The 21,394-nt window shown below is 35.8% G+C and overlaps 3 protein-coding genes across 7 annotated transcripts; all 3 read left to right on the forward strand.

The window, feature by feature from the left end:
• The first annotated feature begins 1,852 nt into the window (after positions 1-1,852).
• On the forward strand, positions 1,853-6,524 carry LOC132624415 (uncharacterized). 2 transcript variants are annotated; one of them, XM_060339199.1, is made up of 5 exons: positions 1,853-2,075; positions 3,290-3,421; positions 4,268-4,910; positions 5,569-5,708; positions 5,970-6,524. In XM_060339199.1, the coding sequence occupies exons 2-5, from the start codon at positions 3,332-3,334 to the stop codon at positions 6,150-6,152; spliced, it is 1,056 nt and encodes a 351-aa protein (XP_060195182.1). In that variant the 5' UTR covers positions 1,853-2,075; positions 3,290-3,331; the 3' UTR covers positions 6,153-6,524. The 2 variants fall into 2 exon arrangements, with proteins under 2 accessions (XP_060195182.1, XP_060195181.1); XM_060339198.1 differs by having other exon boundaries at positions 1,854-2,075; positions 3,317-3,421.
• Positions 6,525-8,181: 1,657 nt separating this feature from the next.
• Positions 8,182-18,804, forward strand: LOC132621612 (uncharacterized protein YNL011C). 4 transcript variants are annotated; one of them, XM_060335949.1, is made up of 14 exons: positions 8,182-8,596; positions 9,890-10,006; positions 10,325-10,457; positions 11,234-11,330; positions 12,322-12,365; positions 12,488-12,644; positions 14,895-14,966; positions 15,933-16,016; positions 16,582-16,683; positions 17,211-17,258; positions 17,412-17,537; positions 17,769-17,861; positions 18,171-18,329; positions 18,480-18,804. In XM_060335949.1, the coding sequence occupies exons 1-13, from the start codon at positions 8,398-8,400 to the stop codon at positions 18,264-18,266; spliced, it is 1,368 nt and encodes a 455-aa protein (XP_060191932.1). In that variant the 5' UTR covers positions 8,182-8,397; the 3' UTR covers positions 18,267-18,329; positions 18,480-18,804. The 4 variants fall into 4 exon arrangements, with proteins under 4 accessions (XP_060191932.1, XP_060191933.1, XP_060191931.1 ...); XM_060335950.1 differs by having other exon boundaries at positions 18,501-18,804; XM_060335948.1 differs by having other exon boundaries at positions 8,183-8,596; positions 18,463-18,804.
• An 888-nt stretch (positions 18,805-19,692) lies between these two features.
• On the forward strand, positions 19,693-20,821 carry LOC132621616 (senescence-specific cysteine protease SAG39-like). Its single transcript, XM_060335955.1, has 2 exons — positions 19,693-20,140; positions 20,232-20,821. The coding sequence occupies exons 1-2, from the start codon at positions 19,708-19,710 to the stop codon at positions 20,819-20,821; spliced, it is 1,023 nt and encodes a 340-aa protein (XP_060191938.1). The 5' UTR covers positions 19,693-19,707.
• Positions 20,822-21,394: the final 573 nt, after the last annotated feature.

Raw genomic sequence — 21,394 nt, forward strand, 5'->3', positions numbered from 1 at the left:
CTCCTTTTGATTTATTGTGGAAAGGGCAACCCCTTTTGATTTTTTTTTTTTTTGTGACAAATTTATGCCATTTAGGCTCCGGACTCATTAAATAATAAGTTATTTATTAATTCTCTCTATAGTGACAATTTACACTTGCTCTCACATTTCATTGACCGAATATTCAGGGCCTCTCATTCTTTTACTCCAAAAAGTTGAGAAACTTAAAGAGCTTGGACGTTCACCTATTACTTGAATGCCAATTAGCCAACTCTTAAACATTAACATTTACGTTTGACCCCAACATCAATTGGAGAAACGAAAACCTTTTAACACGTAAAATGTACATATATACTACCTTGTTTTCTTGGTTCTTTGGATGGGCCTGTTACTTTGTTCCAAATATAATAGGATATTTGTTTTATTATTAATACTTGAACTAGAGCTTCTTATTCGTAGTTTAGAAGTCCTGTACTCCAAATTTGTCCATACATTCAATATCGGGTCATTTGCACTTTTCCCCGCTAATTTGTGCTGGTCTTTTGGAAAATGATTTTTTTTTAAATATCTAATTTTCGAGAATATATTTTCCAGACTTTTTAACTAAAAAAAATCATTTTCCAGAATTTTTAACTAAAATATCCAATTTTCGAGAATATATTTTAAAAAAAATGGTTTTTATTAAAACAAAAATGTTTCATGTTATTAATAAAAGCCATTTTTTCAGATTTGTTTTAAAAAAATCAATTTTCTAGATTGTTTTTAAAAAAAGTGCCACGTAGGCACCACATAGAACAAATTAAATGCCATGTGGCGTTCATGTCACCCAATTCCAATGACTAGACTTGCTTATGTGAGAATATGTTAGAAATGAGAGGTATTTTTGAAACTTTGCTAATGATAGGGGTATATTTGACCCCAACTTATAACAGGAGGGGTATATTTGACTACTTTGGCTAACGGAGGACAAAGTTAGCCAATAAACTAAAGTAGAGGGATATATTTGACCCTTTTCCCTATATATAATTGTTAATTTGTTAATGTTTAATTTGAATGCCTTTTAATGTATTACACCTTTAAGATCCCACCGTCTCAATTTATGTGACATTATTTCATTTTTAGTTAATCTAAAAAAGAGTGACACATTTCTATACTTCCTCCATTTCATATTAGTTGTCCACATTACTAAAAATAACCGTCCCAAAATAGTTGTCCATTTACAAAATCAAGATAAAATTAATTAAAGTTTTCCTTTTTTGACCTTAACATTAATTGTTTTTGAAAGTAACCACTATTAATTAGAGTATAATTCATTGGAGAGAGATAAGAGTAATGTTGTAAAAGGACACTTTTATTTATGATTTCTTAAAGGGCGTGCAAAGAGAAAAGTTGACGAGTAATATAGGACGGAGGGAGTAAGAATTTAACTTTAAGGGCTCGTTTGGTTGGGAAACAACTTATCCCGAGATAACTAATTTCGGGATTAGTTATCCCGGATTTTTATTCCAACCAAACATGGGATAAAGAGACACTAAAATTTTATTCCGGGACTATTTTTACTTATCTTTCAAACCAAACGACACCTAAAATATTCATTTTACGATTAATAAATAATTTATAACCACACAAATATACATGATTCATTTTAGATCACAAATTTTAAGAATCTTCATTTTTTTGTTTTTTTAAATTTGGTGCCAAATTAAACACCTCAACATAAATTGCGACCGAAGGAGTAATAGTCTGATTTTACTTTTTTTTAAAATTGAATTATTGACATTATTTACGGAAAAAAATGAAACCGTATGACTCGTAGATGGTGGGCCCTGTCGCATTGTACTTTGATACAAAACAAGGTTGTGCCACGCAAACGAGGAAGCATAGGAGACACAGTCCTGTGCCTACTAGATTTCTACTGTATGACTTCCCACTCCTATTAGACTACTACACCATCTCTCTCTTCTCTCCCACTTTGCTTCAATTTCTTACTTCTCATTATGTTTCCACCCTTTTCTATAATTCTTTTTATCCTAAGGTGATTTGGGTTTCTCTTAAAATCTTAGTTTTTTCCCTACAGAGCTTCTTGTCTCCAACTTGTAAGTGACCAACTTTAATTCAAGAATGATGAACTTGTTTGTTTCATCAATCTTTTTTTTTTTTTTGTTAATCATATGTCCTTTAACTGAATATTGATACTTTTATCATTGTTTATGAGAATGCTAAATTGACTGTTCTGTTTGATCTTTCAAAAACTAATTTGGGAAAGTCAAACAGTTCTTTTAGTTCTTGATGCTTTGGGTAAAGATAGAACTTTTTTTGGATTTTATTAGTTGCATGGAGTGGAAAAAGAAAACAAGGTAAGAATCTAGAGGTAGTATATTGTTTCTTTTCACAAATTCGTGATTAACAATGAGACTCCTGTCGGTCCAATTTTAGTAAAATTCTATTTATTTAGGTTTCCAAGGACTTTTTAAATAGTTTTAATAATGTTTTCCAAGGGATGAATGTGTTATTTTATCTAAACGCTGAAATTTTCGCTTGATGCCACACATTGCCTTGTGGTAAAGAAAACGGGTGATCATTCTAATTAGAAACTAAATCTGTACTTACGAGAAGGTGCATTCAACAAAGAGTAGCCAAGGGTGTCACCTAATGATCAATGAAAGGATCAAATCCGTGTAGTGACAAAAAACATTAGGTGATTTCTTCTCATATGCATAAGCCGTGGTGGGCAGAATTATCCGATACTTGTGCGCCAATACTTGTGCTGGTGGGTTGTAGCAGGTACCCGGTGGAATAGTAAGAGGTGCGTGCAATATGGCCCAGACCGTCATAAAACAAAAAGAGTAAATACCAACAAAAAGAAAAAGGCTGAAAAAAAGGAGGGAGTCTGGATATAAATGGGTTTACTCCTCAAATATGTATCATGATGCGAGGCTAATTCATTAGGACTATGCTTATTTTATCTCTTCCTCATTTAAAGAGGAAAAAGCAAGATCTTTTTTGGGATCACTTGTGATTTTCTGATGGACCTTTTTCAAACTCAGTACACAGAAATTCACCAAAAAAGTGGCGTTAGGTGTTTGAACTATACTCTGTATCATGTGCCTGCATTCGTTTATCTTGAGTTCTAGTTGAATATCAGATAAATCTCATGTTTCAATTTCTCTTTCATTTCATAAGAGAGTCCGCTCAGCCTGTTACTCAATGTGGTTCAATTATACAAAGAGTTATCTTATTTTGCATGTGTACCACTATTTTTCGTACTTGTTGGTTTGAATTGAAGGTTGCATTTCTTTTGGCCTTTGAGCGTGTACTGACCATTCTAAGCATTCAGATATTTCTGTTCGTAATGGACTTTACAAGTAGAGGCATAGCCTGGATTGGAAAAATTGGCGAAAAGCTGGAAAATCTTTGTTCTGAAGTTGATGCTACATCTCAGGTATCTTTAGTTGGTTAACATCCATCTCAAGTGCCATTTTCTTTCTTGGCTGTTAGCCTGTTACTTCTTTTAGCTTTCTCTTTCTTCGTTTTGTTTCACTTTGTTTTCCTTTGCTTGTCGTCAAATTGGAACATCCAGAGCGTTTCATGTTGTACGACATTGCAATCTCAAGTGCCATTTTCTTTCTTGGCTGTTAGCCTGTTACTTCTTTTAGCTTTCTCTTTCTTCGTTTTGTTTCACTTTGTTTTCCTTTGCTTGTCGTCAAATTGGAACATCCAGAGCGTTTCATGTTGTACGACATTGCAATCTCAAGTGCCATTTTCTTTCTTGGCTGTTAGCCTGTTACTTCTTTTAGCTTTCTCTTTCTTCGTTTTGTTTCACTTTGTTTTCCTTTGCTTGTCGTCAAATTGGAACATCCAGAGCGTTTCATGTTGTACGACATTGCAATCTCAAGTGCCATTTTCTTTCTTGGCTGTTAGCCTGTTACTTCTTTTAGCTTTCTCTTTCTTCTTTTTGTTTCACTTTGTTTTCCTTTGCTTGTCGTCAAATTGGAACATCCAGAGCGTTTCATGTTGTAGGACATTGCAATTGGTGCTCTCATGCACATATACGCACAAAATACACAGGCATACATTTCATCCAAATTACTACCTCTTTGGTGTTCTTATTAGTCTTCATGCTCCTGTAATAATAATGGATATGTTACAGGGTAGACTGCAGCTACTTTTAATTGTGGCTAACCTTTTTTTTTTTTTTTGTGAGTTCTGGTTATTAGAATTAGGTTTCTGCCAGCTTTTAATGTTCCTTGACATGCTTTTGATTAGTTCATTAATGGTGTGTTGGCAGGAACCACTTGATTTTGTTGAAAGCCAATTGCAGATAGCGGGTGCAAATCTGAAACAATTTTGTTCAGAGTTTATTCAAGAAATACTCCCTGCGTCTTTGTCAGATGCCGAGGAGGAGTCCAGTAATTTATCTTCAGAACAAAATAGGAAAGACCAGCATCCAGCTTCTGAGTTGTCAAACATCAGTGTGGAAGAAGATAATAAGGATGAACTTTCCTATTCAAACTCGTCCTCCGCCGTGCTCGCTGTGGAAACTACGGAAGGAGTGCATGTTGAGTCATCACTTCAGCCACGAGCAGATAAGGTGATGAAGATGTCTGTTGAGGATAATTTTGAAAAGGCACTCTCTTTTGTTGAAAGTTCAGGAGTCGTTGCTTCTACTGAGGGAACTTTAAAAATGACATCACTATCTGGTGAGGGTGTTAAAGGAGTTGAAGGTTCTGCCAAATCTTCGACAATTGCATCAGCTGAATGTGTAGAATTTGACCCTTCTATGCAAGAGGGGAAAACTATAGACTTTGGTGCTAACACTTCGAATGTCCCATCATTAATTGGTTCAACTTATTCTAATGAGTCACAAGAAAGTGCTTTTCCCGATTTTGGCGAAACAAATTCTTGTGCAGCACTTCCAGCAGTATCAAGTGGTAGGCTTTCACTAGTCTTAAGACTGCTATATCTTCTTGTTGGTCTTTCATGATGTTTTTTTTCTTCCATTTTCTGTGTAAGTTTTTCTCTGTCAATTAGCATAGTATTCCCTCCATTTGATTAACCTTTTTAGTTTCTTGTCTACGTGGTAGCTCCGACTAATTTCTTTTTGGTTAGCTTTTTTGCTGTTAATAAAATCATTCCATAAGTAGGTTGCTTAGTTTGAAAACATTGCTTTGATGGACTAGGTAATTGTTGTATGTGAAACTACATAAAATTGATTGTCATACAGGAAGTTACATAGAATTGATAATTGTTTTTGTGCTGACCACTTACTGCGATATCTTTTTCGTCTGGAATTTACTAATACCTTGAATGATTGTTTGGCTCATTAGGAAACAGTGAAACAGTCAGCATTCAAGCTGTCACCAATACGGTTGAAATTCTTCTTACCTTTGACTTATTTTTGTTGTTTCTGTTGCTTTTGCTAATTGTTTGAATCTCCTCTTTATTGTTGCGTCCACTTAACTTTTCTTGGATAAGCTGAATAGATTTATTATATTTCATTCCTGGTTTCACATGCCTAAAGCAGAAGTGTAAGATTGAGAAGATCATTGGCCTTTAATACTCCGTTTCTAATGGATCTAAACAATGCAGAAGCCTCTCTGGATCGTCATGTAACACAACCAACCACCGACTCGGTTCCTGAAGTGGAGTTTGATGGAAACTGTGTTGTGGTAGATAAGGATGATTTGTCTTCAGCCTCTGAATTCCATGGAGCTCATATTTCTTCCAAGGTCTTGCCTCCTTGATTTTATCTTTCTGCATGAGATGCCGCTTTTGTTTCTCTTTCTTTTCCACTAATCTATTTGAGCTCCTTACTGTCAGCTTCCTTTTGTTTTATTTGTTTGTATGTGTAGTCACTTATTTACTTTTCTGTTTGGAGGTTGTGGTTGAGCATGCGAGTGAGACTTATTGAATATGAAACGTTATAACATTGGACACAGTGTTTTTCTTTTGCTTTTTGGGTGTTCAACTTATGATTGTTTTGCTTTCAGAAAGTTATGCCAAAGCTGAAGGTAAAACCTGGAAAAAAGAGAAACAAGGACGCGACTGTTTGTGAGGATCTCAGTGTGGAATCAGAGCAATCAAATGCAAAGTGCATGACAATATCTTCTCCACATCAAAACTTGGAATTGTCACAAGAAGGCTTTTGTGAATCAGATTGGGAGATCATCTAAACAGATAATCTTCAAGTGAAACTCCAGCAATGGTATGGAGACTGGAGAAATCATCTAGGCAATTAAGCTTCAAATGAAGCTCTAGGAACACAGTTAAAAGAGATTAGTAAAAATAAGCTCCAAGTGAAACTCTGTTATTGGTGTCTTGACATTCCTTAGGCAAACAAGGTTAATCTGCTTTTCAGATTTCTCATTGACTATAGTTCTAGAGATGGGCGCGGCTTTATTTTTCTTTTGTGACGAGTATAGTAAGTTTTGCCTCAGTTATTTTCTTTTAGTTATTGGTAAGTTTGGTTTCATCATATACACTCATGTTACTGTAGCTCAATGAAGCTTTGAACTTTTGGCCAAAACTAGTTCGTTTGGCCACCATCACCACTTTTCTGAAGGCGTAATACCATTTAATCCAATGTCACAGATTAACATATCCATTAAAATAAGGCCAAATCCATCGACGACCTCGTGTGGTCGTCATGATTTTCTCCTTAGACATCTCAACTAAATCAAGTTCCATTAAGATATCTGAGGTAGGGTTTGATTGTGCCATTTAAAGAGTTATCGCTGACTTGGCAAGTTGCGTGATTTTCACACAAAACAGGCGCGCGGGGAGGCTTAAAAATAGATTTTTTATTTTTTAAAATTCTTTTTATTTCCTCCTACTTCTATTTCATCTTTATTCTTTTTGTCTTTCTTCTCCACTTAATATTCTATCATTAACAAACCTTCCACACTGCTATCTTGCTTCACCAGAAAAAATAAAAGACCGTCATCATTCTCTGAGAGCATTGTATAAAATCAAAATCAAAAATGAATTTTAGGTTTAAAAAAAATCAGCCAAAAATGAAAAAAAAAAATCACCCACCCCTGTTTGTCTTCCTCTTCTTCGGCGATTTCCCCCTCCCCCTAACCCACCTCATCTTCTTCCCCACCAATCCCTCCCCCTTTTTGAAAATTTCAGCCTAAAAAAAAAAAGAAAAAGAAAAACAAATAAGAAAATTTAAAGAAAAACAAATCTCAGCCTGAAAAAGAAAACGGATATGAAAATAAAAAAGAAAGTTCACTCGTAAATTTTTTCTGGTAAAAGCTATTCATTTTCCGAAACGACATTGCTTGCATTGATTTGAAGCGACGATCACACTACACATATATAGTTTTCAAGCTGTCTATGAGCATCATGGCATAACTAGGAAAAAGGGAACCAGGAGGCAACACCTCCCCACCTCCCTCCCCCCCCACCCCACCAGCACCACCAAATCTTTATTTTGCCCTCTGAATTATCAATAACATCTTAGTATTATTTTTAAAATTATAATATTTTCATTCTTTATTCCACTCAATCTAAGTGTTTTGTCTATAATTCAACTAATAACATCTTATTTCAAATTATGATTTGAAAATTATATACTATTAAAAACAAAATACACCAACTCCCATGCTTAAAGCCTATTTTGTTCCTTTTCTATCTAATATTCAAATTTAAGGAAATGTCATAACAAAAAGGATGTAAAATGTAATTCTGTAGGTGTTTGGACATGAATTGAGTGAAATTTGAGAGAAGTTGTACTTTCTTTAAAGTTGTGTTTGACAGTACATTTCACTTGAAAGGATATTGAAGTTTTGTAAGGTAAAAATTAACAATAATATATAACCAAACAATTATTTGATTATTTATTCATTGTAAACGTAAAAAAATAATAATTATATGTCTAAATGTCTCCTTCATTTAACTAAGATTTAATGGTAAAATCACATCTGAATTATCATTTTTTCATGAGTTTCACACCTTAGCTATCATTTTCTCTTTTCTTATCTGAACTATCACTATTATATTAAAACACACCTCGAAACTAATTAGGTCAACTATCTGTTGTTCCTTTTTCCTATCAGAATTATCATCATCTACTCAACTAGGTGTATTTTAATACATATATAGTGATGGTTCAGGGGGGTCGGAAAAAAAAAAAACTAGTATAGTTAGGGGGTGACACTTGGGAAAAAAAAAAACTTTATAATTGTACTGCTTAGGAAAATATGTGGCAAAAGAGGAACAAAAAAAGAAGACAAAAAGAGAAAGATAACTAGGAGAAGGTCGTGAAGGTAGTTGTCTCTTCCGTGGACAGTCCACTTTGAATCCAGTGATATGCATGTGTACAAATTGTATGTTGCATTCACAAAAGCTAAACGAAACTCCACTTGTTAGTTAGTATTGTTATGGTATAAAGAAAGAGCGACAATTCCCGCGAGTATGGCGGACAGTTATTTAAGACCCTCTCCACTACTTCTTCTCAAATCCCCTTCTTTATATACCTTTCCTTTCACATTTTCCCCATTTTCAGGTACCCCAAGATCTCTTTCTTTCTCACACATGGCCTCTAATTGCTCTTCTTCTAGTCCCACTAGTGGTTCCTCCACTACCCATCAACCGTCTCTTCTTGTTTTCTCAGGTACGTAAGGTTGTTGATTTACTTGTTTAATTGAATTGTGGGTATGTAAATGTTGAATCTTGAAAACTACCCAGAAACCAAAAGGTTCATTTTGAATGCTAGTGTTATTTGGGTACTTGAGAATGTGGCATAGAGCAGAATTATTATCTTTTATTATGGTGTTACTTGCAATTTTCAAGTTATTTCTCAAATACATGTTGTTGCCAGTGCCAAATGTGGGTGAGAAGGTAGGCATTTTCAAGTTTAAAAGGAATTGGATTTTGTCCGGATAATCTGCTATTCCAACTAATATAATTGGATCATTCCTAGTTCAGCTTTATTTCGTTTACAGTTTATTTCTTTTATTTTGAAAATAATTATATACCAAGAAAGGCCATTTGGTGGGTGATGGGGAAGAAATTCATATTCAATATATAAATGCAATAAAGGTACGTACGAAGGAACCATTCCTAATGTAAGAATAATAGTAGGAGATACAAAGGAGTCTCCCATAATCGTGGGTTTAAACCAGGGATTGGTATTGACATCATACTTATTACCATAGTTATGGATGACTAAACTAACACAATACAAGATGAGGTTCCATGGTGTATGCTATTTGCCGACAATATTGAGTTAATTGACGCATCAACCAAACATGTGAACTATGGAGAAGCACCCTAGAAAGTAAGGAATTTAGGATAAGTAGAAGTAATACTCAATCTATGCATTAGAAGTTTAGTCGGCATAAAAAGAGTGAAGTAGAGCTGAGATTATACTGGATTGTGGTGCCTAATGCAAACAACTAGGATACATTGAGAATAAAAAGAGAGAAGGTCGCTTGAGAATAGTTAAGATGTTTGGTTATGTCCTGCAGGTGTAAAACCATAGTGAGTGAAGGTGTGATAAGAGGACGAAGTAGACCTAAAGTCACAAGTGAAGAAATTGTCTTGGAAGACCTATAATCTCTTGGAATCCTGCTAACCTAACAAAACAAATAGGGCAGAACAGTAGAAAAAGATCTATATAGGTGATATATGTTGTTGGCATGTTAGTACGTTTACTTTAGGTCCTATGTATTTTGGGAGTCTTTTAGTCCCGTCAGAGATTTTATGCCACAATAAAAGATAATGAACTTTTACTACTTATTTTATTTTGTGTAATATTGGTCTAGATGAGCTTAAATGGAGCAACATGATCAGTAAGGTTCATATACCCGATCCCGATTTGCTTGAGGTTGAGGTTTAGTTGTTGTTGTATTATGCATCAAGACTCTTGATGACTTTGCTTTCTAAGAACTTAGTACTGCTACAGGTGGAACTGCATTTAATGGTGTGGTTGAAGAGCTTAAGAAGCTAACTACTCGTGTAGCTCATGTGCTCCCAGTTTCTGATGATGGAGGAAGTACTGCTGAAATTGTTCGTGTTCTTGGTATGGTTAAGAGTTCCAATCCTTTATATTCATTCATTTTAGTTTGCTGTGGACTGATATCTGAAGAGTTATGGTGACAATCTTCACTGGGGAAGTGCTCAACACTCTCCTGACTATATCTAATGTTTTAGGCCTTCCCAAGAAGAAAAGAGAAAAGTAAAGTTTCTTCAGAAAATAAAGTGATGATGACTGTTGGTTGTGTTGCTGACTACAGTTATGCTCATGAGTTTGTTCCCCTGTTGTGTTTTTGCATCATTCTTTACGCATGTTTTCTGGCAAAAAGAATGAAAGATAAAAAGGTTGACAGTCAATATTTAGGTGGTCCTGCTGTTGGAGATATACGATCAAGATGTTTGAGATTGTCTGACCAAAGCACCTCAGAGGCTCGTGCAGTCCGAATATTGCTTGGTCATCGTTTACCTCTTGATCCACGGATAGCCAAATCAGAATGGTAGTTAAAACCAGATAGTTTGTGTAACATCTTCCATCAATTCTTTTCATTTGCTCTATGACGCTCTTTGATTCTTCTCCAAGAAAAACTTTGAAGCAAAAATGCTGCTGACATTTTTATTGTGAATTTCTGGCTAGAAAGTCTTCTTCTTATGCATGCTCAGTGGGTAAAATGTTATCAACATAGATTAGATGTTATATAGAATAACTGCTGTGCGATGGTAATGGGTTCCTTGGGCTTATCATGATTTTTCTTATATGATGGCTAAACTCTGGTGGAGTATTAACTACAAGATTCTTCAAAGAGGTGAGACAACAGATAGAGCTTGAGGAAAGAATAAAAATGTTGGGTTTATTCTGGTGCAGATCTGGTTATCTGGGTTTGTAAACGCCTGAGCAATAACAACGGCTGTAAAATTGGAGGATGTAGAAGAAACCCATACCCGTCAGACAAGGCTGCATATAAATAATCTAGACAAAATAAAAGATTCAGTATATCGAGAATTAATTCTCAGAAATTTGATAGGAAAAAGATACAAGCTTAGAAAACTAGCTAGGTCTTGGCTGCTTGGAGTAGTAGCACCCACATAAATGTGAAATTTTTTTACTAAAATAATGGCCATCTTAAAGGAAAAAAAGAAAGAAATAAAGAAAGAGAGAAGAAAGAAAGAAAAAGAAGGAAATAAACAGGAGAAAAAAAAAAGAACAGTGGTTTCTTTGAGAACCTTTTCATCTTTTATCGGTTCTACTGAATTCTGTATATATATATCACGACAGGTATCAAATTGTGGAGGGCAGCCATGAACTTTGGCAAGGTGTCTCAAAACCATATAGGGAAACTATAAGAGCTTTCTTGGCTTACTTCCAGGATCAGGTTGGTCAATTAGGTTCTACTACTATATTACCAACTGCTTCAATGCTTGGGGTTATCTTGTTGCTTTTTAAGATGCTTCATTGCCTTGACAATTATTTTGCAGAGGGATAATCCTCTTCCTTAGATGTTGCAGACTTTGCTCTTCATCATTATTATGCTCTTTAATTCATCTTTGTCTTTTGTTGATGCACAATCTTTGTCTCCAATGCTTATTGCCGCTATAGATAACTTTCTATATATACATGTAAATATATTTTTCATCAGTTCAGAGGGGGAGTGACATCTAAGGGCACAAGTTGCTAAATGTGGGAAGAATAAGGAGTTCCAGTCCGTAATGGAATGGATGACTATATCTGAAATTAGTGGTTTTAAGCAGTGAATTTTAACCCATCACCCAAACTACCATGCTATAATTCTGTCATATAAAAGAAGTTCTGATTCTTGTTTATGATTTTATTATCAAGAATGGGTTCCCAAAAGCTTCATTGTGCCTAAATAACACCTAGTATTGTTCTAGCCTGGACGTTTTTGCTGTTAGTAGGGTTATATGGACCTTCAGTTTATCTTGCCCCCTTCCAATCAATGATTTTAGACAGGGGACTGGGTTGATCCTAATTGAATCAAACTTCTGCTTATGGCGTTTAACAGCCAATGAACCAACTGAACACTTATTAGTTGGGGTTAATTTGCAGCTTGAGTGTATAAATATTCACCTCTTGAGCACTTATACTGAATCGTTCGAATCATTAATGTCCCTTCAAATTCTATAATTGTACCAGCATTGCATGGTGTTGAATCAGATAATATGGTCGAAACTTCTGAAGCTATTTGCTAATTGTTGTTGTCATACATAATGATGGAACTCCCACTGGAAGTAATAAAATACTTTATACTTGCTCAGTAATAGGCTCTTTTTTGTCCTCTTGAATGATCGATTTGAAAAGTTGTTGGATTTGCTATTGAACCAGCTGTTGTCTCTTTCTGTTTTCAGATTCTTCGGCGTTCAGATGAGTCATTCTGTTTCAGCAATGGAAGGTATGTTACTAATTGTCTGTATAGCTTAATATTCTCCTCTAATCATTGTTCTGGGTGGTTTATTTTCATCAATACTTGTAATAGCGACTGAAGTTGGTAACAAGACATTATTACACTTGCAGCATAGGGAACTTTTTCTTTGCTGGAGCACGAATATTCTTCCAGTCTCTAGATGCAGCAATCTTTTTGTTTTCACGGGTTTCAGAAATTCCAGCAGAAAGTTTGGTCCTTCCTGTAATATCTACAAATGAAAGGCTTACCCTGGGGTGTGAGTTACAGGTATGATCTCTATGTTGTCCAAAACTATTATCTACCCTCTCCTTCCTATACCTTGACTCCTCAATTATTCTGTCTGGAACCTTTTGTTTTTATTTTTTAATTTGAGGTTGTATTTTGGTCGTCCTTATTTGTTATAGACTTGACATTTATAAAGAGGCACAAGGAATCCAGTTCCTTTTTTGAACTTCAGTAAGTCCATTATATGCATTGATGTCTCTCCTGTGCCAGGAATATCTTGATCACTTTGTGAGGAGAGCATCAGGCACTTCTTCAAGATTTTATTTGTTTTTTTTTTTTTTTCAGATGGATGTTGTTGGAGTCCCACATCAGTGGGTTAAAGTTACATGGTCTCCTTATATGGTCTCGGGCAGTCCTCCCCTCATGAGCTAGCTTTTGGGGTTGAGTTTGGCCCAAGGTCCATTTATTTATCATACTTAATCTGGTGAAGGGAAAAATAATATTTGAAAGGTGTGGCTAAATAAATGGAAAATGGGCATTTTTGCCAAGATGAAAATCATAAATCCATAAAACTAGGAAAGATATAACCAGAATGAGGAATTCCCTGTTTGTATTTTCTTGTTCAGGTCTATTCTTTTAACCGTGTTGTGCCTGCCTGAAAAGGAATTCCTTTTTTCAGGCAATTCGTAATATCATTCTTCTACTTCCAATTGGTCATATGTGCCTGAAAGTTCAATTGGATGCTTATTTTCTTTCTTTACTCTAGTCTAGGGTGTGAAGCTAAATAGCAACTGCTGTCCATAATGGATATGAATAATTCAGGGGTGGGCGGCGGGGATTAGTAGGGGGCTATTACAAATACAAAGTTCCACATTGATCCCATAAATCCAAGGTTCAATGAAGGCATCAATATGAAAAGAACAGGTCCATGTTTGTGCTTGCTAAATTAGGGAATTAAGGACGGATGTCATCTTCTTTGAGATCTGCTTGATCAATTACGTGACTGCTTATAATCCATTCATAAGGTAGTAATCTTAAGGAAGTTCCCATACTTTATCTTTAAACTCATTTTAAACAACAACCGTCAAAGACCAGTGCTAAATACCAGTGTTTTAAAAGGCGGGGCGCGAGGCGAAGTGTTTTACGCACCAGGGGGCGAGGCATAAGCCCCTAGACACGGGGCGTAATTCCCATGGATCTTCGGGGCGTATGTCTAATGTATCTTCAATTTTATAATTTTATTACTACAAAATTAGCAAATGTAAGGTTTTCATTAAAATTCTGCAAATAAATTCAAACAAATCATCAATAATATAAAACGAATTATTATAATTATTATTTGACAAAGGTCACAACGCTAAAAATGATAATAGCCTAGATAATCCTTAAAATGAAATCTTCTTTCACTTCATCATCAATCTCCAAATCTATTAAGTCCTTCCCACCCTCAACTAATATTTGCAATGACTTTTATTTATATATTCAAAGAAGGAGAAGGGCAAAAAGCGTAAGAGCAATGCCAAAAAAATGGATGAAGTTGCTTCAGGAACATTGTGCTATGAAATCTCTATCATATCAATTTCAGACATAATCATCTAAAATAACTATTTATGGCAGTGTTATTTTCTATGTGAGTTGCTTTCTTTATTATATATTTTAAGTAAAATCACTACAACATGATAACATAAGTATAAATATCATTACAACAATAATAAAAATCATAATCTATAGCAAAAATACTTTAAAAGCAATAACAATTAAATTAACGCCCGGGGAGAATGCCTTTACGCCCGGGGCTTACGCTTTTGTGTCCAGGGCTTGCGCCCCAAATTCTAGGGCGTAAGCCCTATGGATCTTCGCCTTTCATTTGCGCCCCGAAGCGTTTTTGGTACGGCCCTTCCCGGGACTCGCCCCGAAAACGCCTCTGAAAACACTGCTAAATACCAAGAACCATGACCTGAAGGTTATTATCAATGAGTAACTTGCAATATAAATTGAATCAATATTTGAATCGCCAAGAATAGCACCTTCTAGTTATCTCAGAAGTGATGAAGTTGAATTTCTCTAGGAATTCATGATGATGGTCCTTCTAACAAATAAGGCTTAGAACAGAAAGTGCCAAATATAAAATCTGTTTCCTGTGCTCAAAGTGGTAGACACTGTTCATTAAGCCATTAGTATGAATCTCCTTTTTATGTTGATTAGATGCGAAAGTTAAAATAATGTAGTTAATGGATGTCGGCTTGCAACTACAGTTAACACTTTTCCTTGTTGCACGTAATTGATGTGTAGGATGGAACTGTTATACGCGGACAAAATGAAATATCTCATCCAACCCATGGGTCCATGCAACCAATAGACAAGGTATAGACAGTTCCTAATTTTGATGTGTACTGTTTTTTGTTTCTTTTATTATTTTTTCCCTTAAAATTTTCTTGAAACAGAGACTTCTTGCAACGTTTATAAACTATAATCATGATAAAAATCTTCCTAAAAAGAGCTGCTATGGTCCCTGCTGAAATGGGTTTTTGCCAAATCTTGTTCTCATATTTTGTTCTCAGATCAGAAGCCCCTGATATATTTGGATAATCTGTCAGGGACATACTTTTGATTCATTGGATAGGTTCAATAACTAACATGGATAAGAACTATTTAATATCTGTTTGTATGTTGTAGATTATTTTAGAGCTTAAGTATGACATAGCCTTTTTAAGGAGACTTGTTTACTTGGGTAGTTGGGTTAACATACTCTTGAATGATGAAGCGTCATGTCTGTGAGGCTGCAAAATAACCTTCTTACTCTATAAAATAAAGAAACTGATGCTGATGTTATAGAGTAAATTGGGACGGAGGGAGCATGAGATGCTTATGTTATAGAGTAAATTGGGACGGAGGGAGCATGAGATGCTTATGTTATAGAGTATTGCTTTGTACGTATGGGCACTTGGGGGGTCTGTATAAAAGGGCCCCGGCATAATGGCTCCGCATGTTAAATTGATCTAACTGAGTGATTTCAAAGGATTAAGTTGGTGGATTGGCACTTCGGACTGGAGCGATTAGTGAGTACTGGGGACTGGTGGAGTGGTGGTTAATGTAAGGCAGCAGTCCAAGAACTAACATGGTCATGGTCCTGGTCCTGGTCCTTAACTGTGCTAGATATTTTAGTTTTATAACTCTGTTTAATAGTATGATCTGCGCAACAGCAAGACAATATGGATAGTCATGAGTATACAATAAATCTAGGGTACTTGCTATGTCATTTTTTGCTAGTGTGCAGTAGGTCGGTCTTGCCCAAGTTAACCTGTTCACCTTTTGAACCTTGTTGAACAGGATGCCTCTTCAGCCCCAGCACTTCCTTCTAGAATAAAACGGGTATTCTACATGTCCAGTGAAGGGAGCAACTTACTGCATGAGGTAAATTTGCTTCTTGTTCTTATTAATTGAAAAATTGTTGGGTTTTTTTTTTTTTTTTGAGTTGAAAAGTTGTTGCTTTTCTAATATGCTAAAAACTTGGAAAACTTGGAAACTTAGAAATGAGATTTACTGCATTTCTTTTGTCACGGTACAAGGAAATTATGAAATCATTTTAAAATTAACTGTAAAACTTTTTGATAAAGATGGTAATTTTATGATGGTAAAAGAGAGGCCTCCGCAGGAGAACTAAAAATTAAATGTAACTGGAGAAACTTAAACAAAAACTTGGAAAATGGGAAAGGAGATTTACTGGCATTCCTAATATCACCATACAAGGAAATATTTTGTATTAATTAAAAAGGTCAAATAATGAATACAAAGAAATAATGAAGTTTCTAAAGATTAATTATAGTTACAGTTTTATCCACCATGGAATACAATAACGAAGGTGAATTGGTCAACATTTTTGTGCTTTAGTCATATATAGATTAATGGAAAGTTTATTTTAGCTCTGTCTATGATCTTCCGACTGCTGATATTTACTGGTTCTTTGCCCTATGTACAGGTCTTCCCCAGTGTGAATCCCACTGTGTTGGAACAGCTGAAAAGCGTTGACTGTATCGTATTTGGCATGGGCTCCCTCTTTACTTCCATCTGTCCCTCTCTGGTAGAGTAGCGTGCAACATTAGTTCTTCCACAGTAGTTCACAGACATGAAATGCATTGGATGGTGCATTATTACGACTCAGGATTTGTTGTTTCTCTTATGATTTTTGATATTATACTGTTCATCCCCCATTATTAAAGCATTTGCAAGCATCTGGTTTTGTCGAGTCGATCCTGCTTGTAGAGTAGCGTGCAACATTAGTTCTTCCACAGTAGTTAACAGACATGAAATGCATTGGATGGTGCATTATTACGACTCAGGATTTGTTGTTTCTCTTATGATTTTTGATATTATACTGTTTATCCCCCATTATTAAAGCATGTGCAAGCATCTGGTTTTGTCGAGTCGATCAAGCTAAAAAGTGTAGGTCGAACATACAAACTAATAGTGGCAAACTAATTTGTTTTCTTCAAGTGGAGTTCATCTTCTCAAGCATGACATTGTCATCACTATTATGTTAGCATTCTTCTTATATTTGAAAAAGAAAGGAACAAAAATAATTTACTTAGTGATTTTCTCCGTTTGAAGGTTTTACTTGGAGTGGGGGAAACCATCTCTTTGCGGTCTTGTCCCAAGGTAACTTAGGCCATGCAAATAATAACTGATTGCTGCTTGCTCGGACAAACTTTGTTGACTGTGTCAATGATTGCCTCATATCATTGATGTTTTTCTCATGTCAATGATATTAATCTCTCCTTTTCCTTCCCCAACAATTCTTCTTCTTCCCAGGTACTTCTGTTGAATGGTACTCATGATCGAGAAACTAGTGGCTTTAGTGCTTCTTGCTTTGTGACTGCCATTACTGATGCCTTAAATCGAACTTATGGAGGTCCTCATAATTGTCTTAAAAATCCTGTAAGTAGCTAAGCACTCAAGTGTTTCTTCTAAACTGACTAATTCATATGGTTTTTTATTTGATCAGAAAATCATTTGGCTCTCATCGCTGTAATTAATTTGTTTTGAGTTCATTTGGCAACTAGCTGAATGTACAACAGTAGATATCATGTACTTGCACAAACAATGCCTTGAATCTCTGTCATGAAAATCAATTTTTTTATTTTATTATGGTTTACTTTTTCTTTTCAGCCAAACAAATATATCAACACCCTTCTGGTGCCGAAAGATGGCCAAATACATGTGGATGTAGAAAGCCTGGCTTCTCAAGGAATTTTCAATGTGGTATGTTCCTGTTTCATGGTTAATAGAAATGCCTCTTGGTAAATCAATAATGTACTTGATCAGTTTCTATTGTTCATGGGATTTCTCGTTTTAATTTCAAAAACCAAGTGTTCCTTTGAGCCTCTCTACCTTGTCAAAGTAGGGCAAAGGTCTGCGTACGCACTACCTTCCTAGAGCCCAATGGTGGGATTGTTGTTGTTGTTGAAGTGCTCCTTTGAAATTTGTCTCATAAATGTCGTTAGATCCACAACATTTGATTGCTTTGCTGGTGATCCTCTTCAGTTTAAGTGACAAATTGAGTTCTTGTAGGTCACTGTGGATTCCATCCATGATCCAAAAGTGGGTGTGCTTTTTGATCCCAAATCATTGATTCAAGCACTTTACAATCTGTTGACTAACGCATGAGCCTGAATGCTACTGTGACTCGTCAAGCCTTAATTTATCAGAAATTTCGGAGCTTGTGGCACAGTAAGTCTTCTGAAGTTTCTCCCTTTTTGCACAACTTGCAATGGTATGAAGTTTCTTTAATAGGCAATCGGGTAACCCTGTTTTGTTCATACATCTATTCATTTTCGTAATAATTTTAATGCTGCTATGGCAGAATCTGAAGAGAAACAGGCTCTTCTTGAACACTTGCAGATAACAATTCAAGCAGCTCTGCATTGATTTCTCCATGAAGTCTGAAGGATGATGGTATGACTTCCATAGTTCCACGTAGGCATTGGCTTTGATCTTATTCAGCAGCTCTCACTGGGAAAGAATACCGTGAATTGATCTGAAACCCATCTGTTGTTTCAAATTATAAACGAATTTGGACATGTACAGAATGAATTTTTTTTGCCAACCACAACTTGTTTGGGGTTGAAGCATAATAGTGGTTGTACATAATTAAATTTTCTGTATATCAAGAACCTTATTTTTTAAGGAAAATATTCACTAGTTAGAGCTGCGTATGATGTATGTCTTTATGTTCTAGTGCTCCTGGTTTCTTCTTCTTTCCTTTGGTATGATTTTTCGCCTTTCCATATGTAAACAAGCAAAAACCACTTGAAAACTAAAATGCATGAGTAGTTAATTACTTAATTCTCTTCTGAAGAGCTTATATAGGTGCGTAACAATCTGTGCTTTCCTAATTATTCCCCTTCTAATAAATTGTCTTTTCTTCTTCTTTTTACATCCTCAAAAATAAGAAAGAATTAATTGTCAGTCTTTCAAATATTGCTGATTCGCCACGCCTTTTGTAGCGTTTTGCAGCGAATGGGGTGAACCTGCAAACTGAACTCTTTAATAATTCATCTTTGCACTGCAAGGAATAGAACAAGCTTCTCTTATAGGAGAAAAGAAAAAGGACGGAAACTAGAACCAGCCTGATGCCATACACGAAAATGTCTCCTTTAATCTCCTCCTTTTTGTTTGTTTGTTCCTTTCCCTATCACATTTAAGCCAAAAGAGAAGCGTTGGTGATTTGCAAATAGGACAACACAGTGATCAAGTTCTCCATTGCTATATGAGAAAACAGTCATATCAGTGCCAATAGTTCCAAAATTATGGTAATGAGAACTTTATTAGAAAGTTACAAATGAAAGGTTCATTGCAACACAATCAGTTGAGGGCATCAAACTGCGTGCACAATCCATATTTATTATCATAAAAATCAGTCTATAATATATAACTTGCCGTGCTTTCCAGGGAATTCAACCATCAATTGAAAATGATAACATTTGAGTTACCTTAATATATCACCACAACGTTAGTACTATAAATACCATAGTTACTCTAAGCATTTCATCCACAACATTCAAACAGAGACATATTGGAATTAACAGAAAAATTCAAGTGGTGAAAAATGGGTTTAGCAATCAATTGCAAGCTTGCCTTTTTCGCTCTACTAGTGTTAGGAATGTGGGCTTCCCAAGCCACATCTCGTGACCTGCACGAAGCCTCGATGATCCAGAAACACAAGCACTGGATGGCTCGCTTTGGACGTGTGTACAAAGATGATTTAGAGAAGGCAAAAAGGTTCAAAATATTCAAGGACAATGTTGATTACATTGAGTCGGCCAACAAGGCTGGAATTAGGCCTTATAAATTGGGCATCAATGAATTTGCAGATCTGACAAATGAGGAATTCAAAGCCACTCACAACGGATACAAAATGTCTTCTTATCAAGAGTCATCAAAAACCATATCATTCAGGTATCAAAATGTGACTGCTCCAGCTACCATGGATTGGAGGACAAAGGGTGCCGTTACTGGAATCAAGGATCAAGGGCAATGTGGTAAGTTACAATAAAGTTAATAATAACATCCTTTCAATGAATACGCTGCCAAAAAAAAAAAAAAGAATCTTATTAAGCTGATAATGTGCAGGATGTTGCTGGGCATTTTCCGCTGTTGCTGCTACTGAAGGGATCAACAAGATCAAAACTGGTAAATTAATCTCTTTATCTGAGCAAGAACTCGTGGACTGCGACACAAGTTCAGATATGGGATGTGAGGGAGGTCTCATGGATGATGCTTTTACGTTCATCATTAAGAACCACGGGCTTACTACTGAATCGAATTATCCATACAAGGGAACTGATGGCACTTGCAAAACTGGAAAGGAATCCAATGATGCTGCTAAGATTACTGGTTATGAAGATGTCCCAGCCAATAGTGAATCTGCTCTGTTGAGTGCTGTTGCTAACCAACCTGTATCCGTCGCCATTGATGCTAGTGGATCAGATTTTCAGTTCTATTCTACTGGTGTTTTTACTGGAGAATGTGGAACTGAGTTAGATCATGGTGTTACCGCAGTTGGATATGGAAAAGCTAGTGACGAGACAAAGTATTGGTTAGTCAAGAACTCGTGGGGGACTAGCTGGGGCGAGAATGGTTATATTAGAATGCAAAGAGACGTTGATGCTGAGGAAGGGCTTTGTGGAATTGCTATGCAAGCTTCTTATCCAACTGCTTGAATAGCTTAGAAGCTTTGTGGGAACTTGCTGTTGATTCTTCTATGAACAGTATTGTTGTTCACCTTGTTCATAAATATTTTATGTGATGTGTTCACTGTGTATGTTACAAAATCGTTGCATGTAAATTCTAAGTGTTAAACAAAAGTTTGTATTTGAAAAGTTTCAGCATTCAAGAATGAAGCGCAGATTTATCTACTTTCAAATCGTTTGTCACCACTTGGACCAAAATAAGCAAATCTTGTGTAGACAGAAAAATCAACTAGCAGTAAGTAATGTTGGAATAGATACATCTCCCTTTCAACCTCATGTATCGTCCCCTTCCCAAGCATAGTCCATTCTTCATCAGCAAGTGCTTGAACTTACTATTCCTCATGCAGAGGCCAAACACACTTACAGGATGATCAAGTGTAGTGTGGCATTTCCCCGTAAAAACTCTACTCAAATAAAATTGGAACTTTAGTAAATGTGCATTAGCACCTACAGCTGCTGACTGGTTAGCTACTGTCTTCAAGAATCCATTCTCTTTGTTTTCAAGAGCCCATTCTCAATGGTAAGAGCCTGCTATTTGATAAA

This window comes from Lycium barbarum, chromosome 12 (assembly GCF_019175385.1).
Source record: "Lycium barbarum isolate Lr01 chromosome 12, ASM1917538v2, whole genome shotgun sequence".
In the NCBI taxonomy this organism is placed as follows: Eukaryota; Viridiplantae; Streptophyta; class Magnoliopsida; order Solanales; family Solanaceae; genus Lycium; species Lycium barbarum.

Bases quoted from the DNA above. Each gene is read 5' to 3' on its own strand.
- LOC132621616 (XM_060335955.1), top strand. From the start codon at position 19,708: ATGGGTTTAGCAATCAATTGCAAGCTTGCCTTTTTCGCTCTACTAGTG. The intron at 20,141-20,231 runs GTAAGTTACAAT...GATAATGTGCAG, and splicing joins CAAGGATCAAGGGCAATGTG to GATGTTGCTGGGCATTTTCC.
- LOC132621612 (XM_060335949.1), top strand. From the start codon at position 8,398: ATGGCGGACAGTTATTTAAGACCCTCTCCACTACTTCTTCTCAAATCC. The intron at 12,645-14,894 runs GTATGATCTCTA...ATTGATGTGTAG, and splicing joins CCCTGGGGTGTGAGTTACAG to GATGGAACTGTTATACGCGG. The intron at 17,538-17,768 runs GTAAGTAGCTAA...TTTTCTTTTCAG, and splicing joins ATAATTGTCTTAAAAATCCT to CCAAACAAATATATCAACAC.
- LOC132624415 (XM_060339199.1), top strand. From the start codon at position 3,332: ATGGACTTTACAAGTAGAGGCATAGCCTGGATTGGAAAAATTGGCGAA. The intron at 3,422-4,267 runs GTATCTTTAGTT...GTGTGTTGGCAG, and splicing joins AAGTTGATGCTACATCTCAG to GAACCACTTGATTTTGTTGA. The intron at 5,709-5,969 runs GTCTTGCCTCCT...TTTTGCTTTCAG, and splicing joins GAGCTCATATTTCTTCCAAG to AAAGTTATGCCAAAGCTGAA.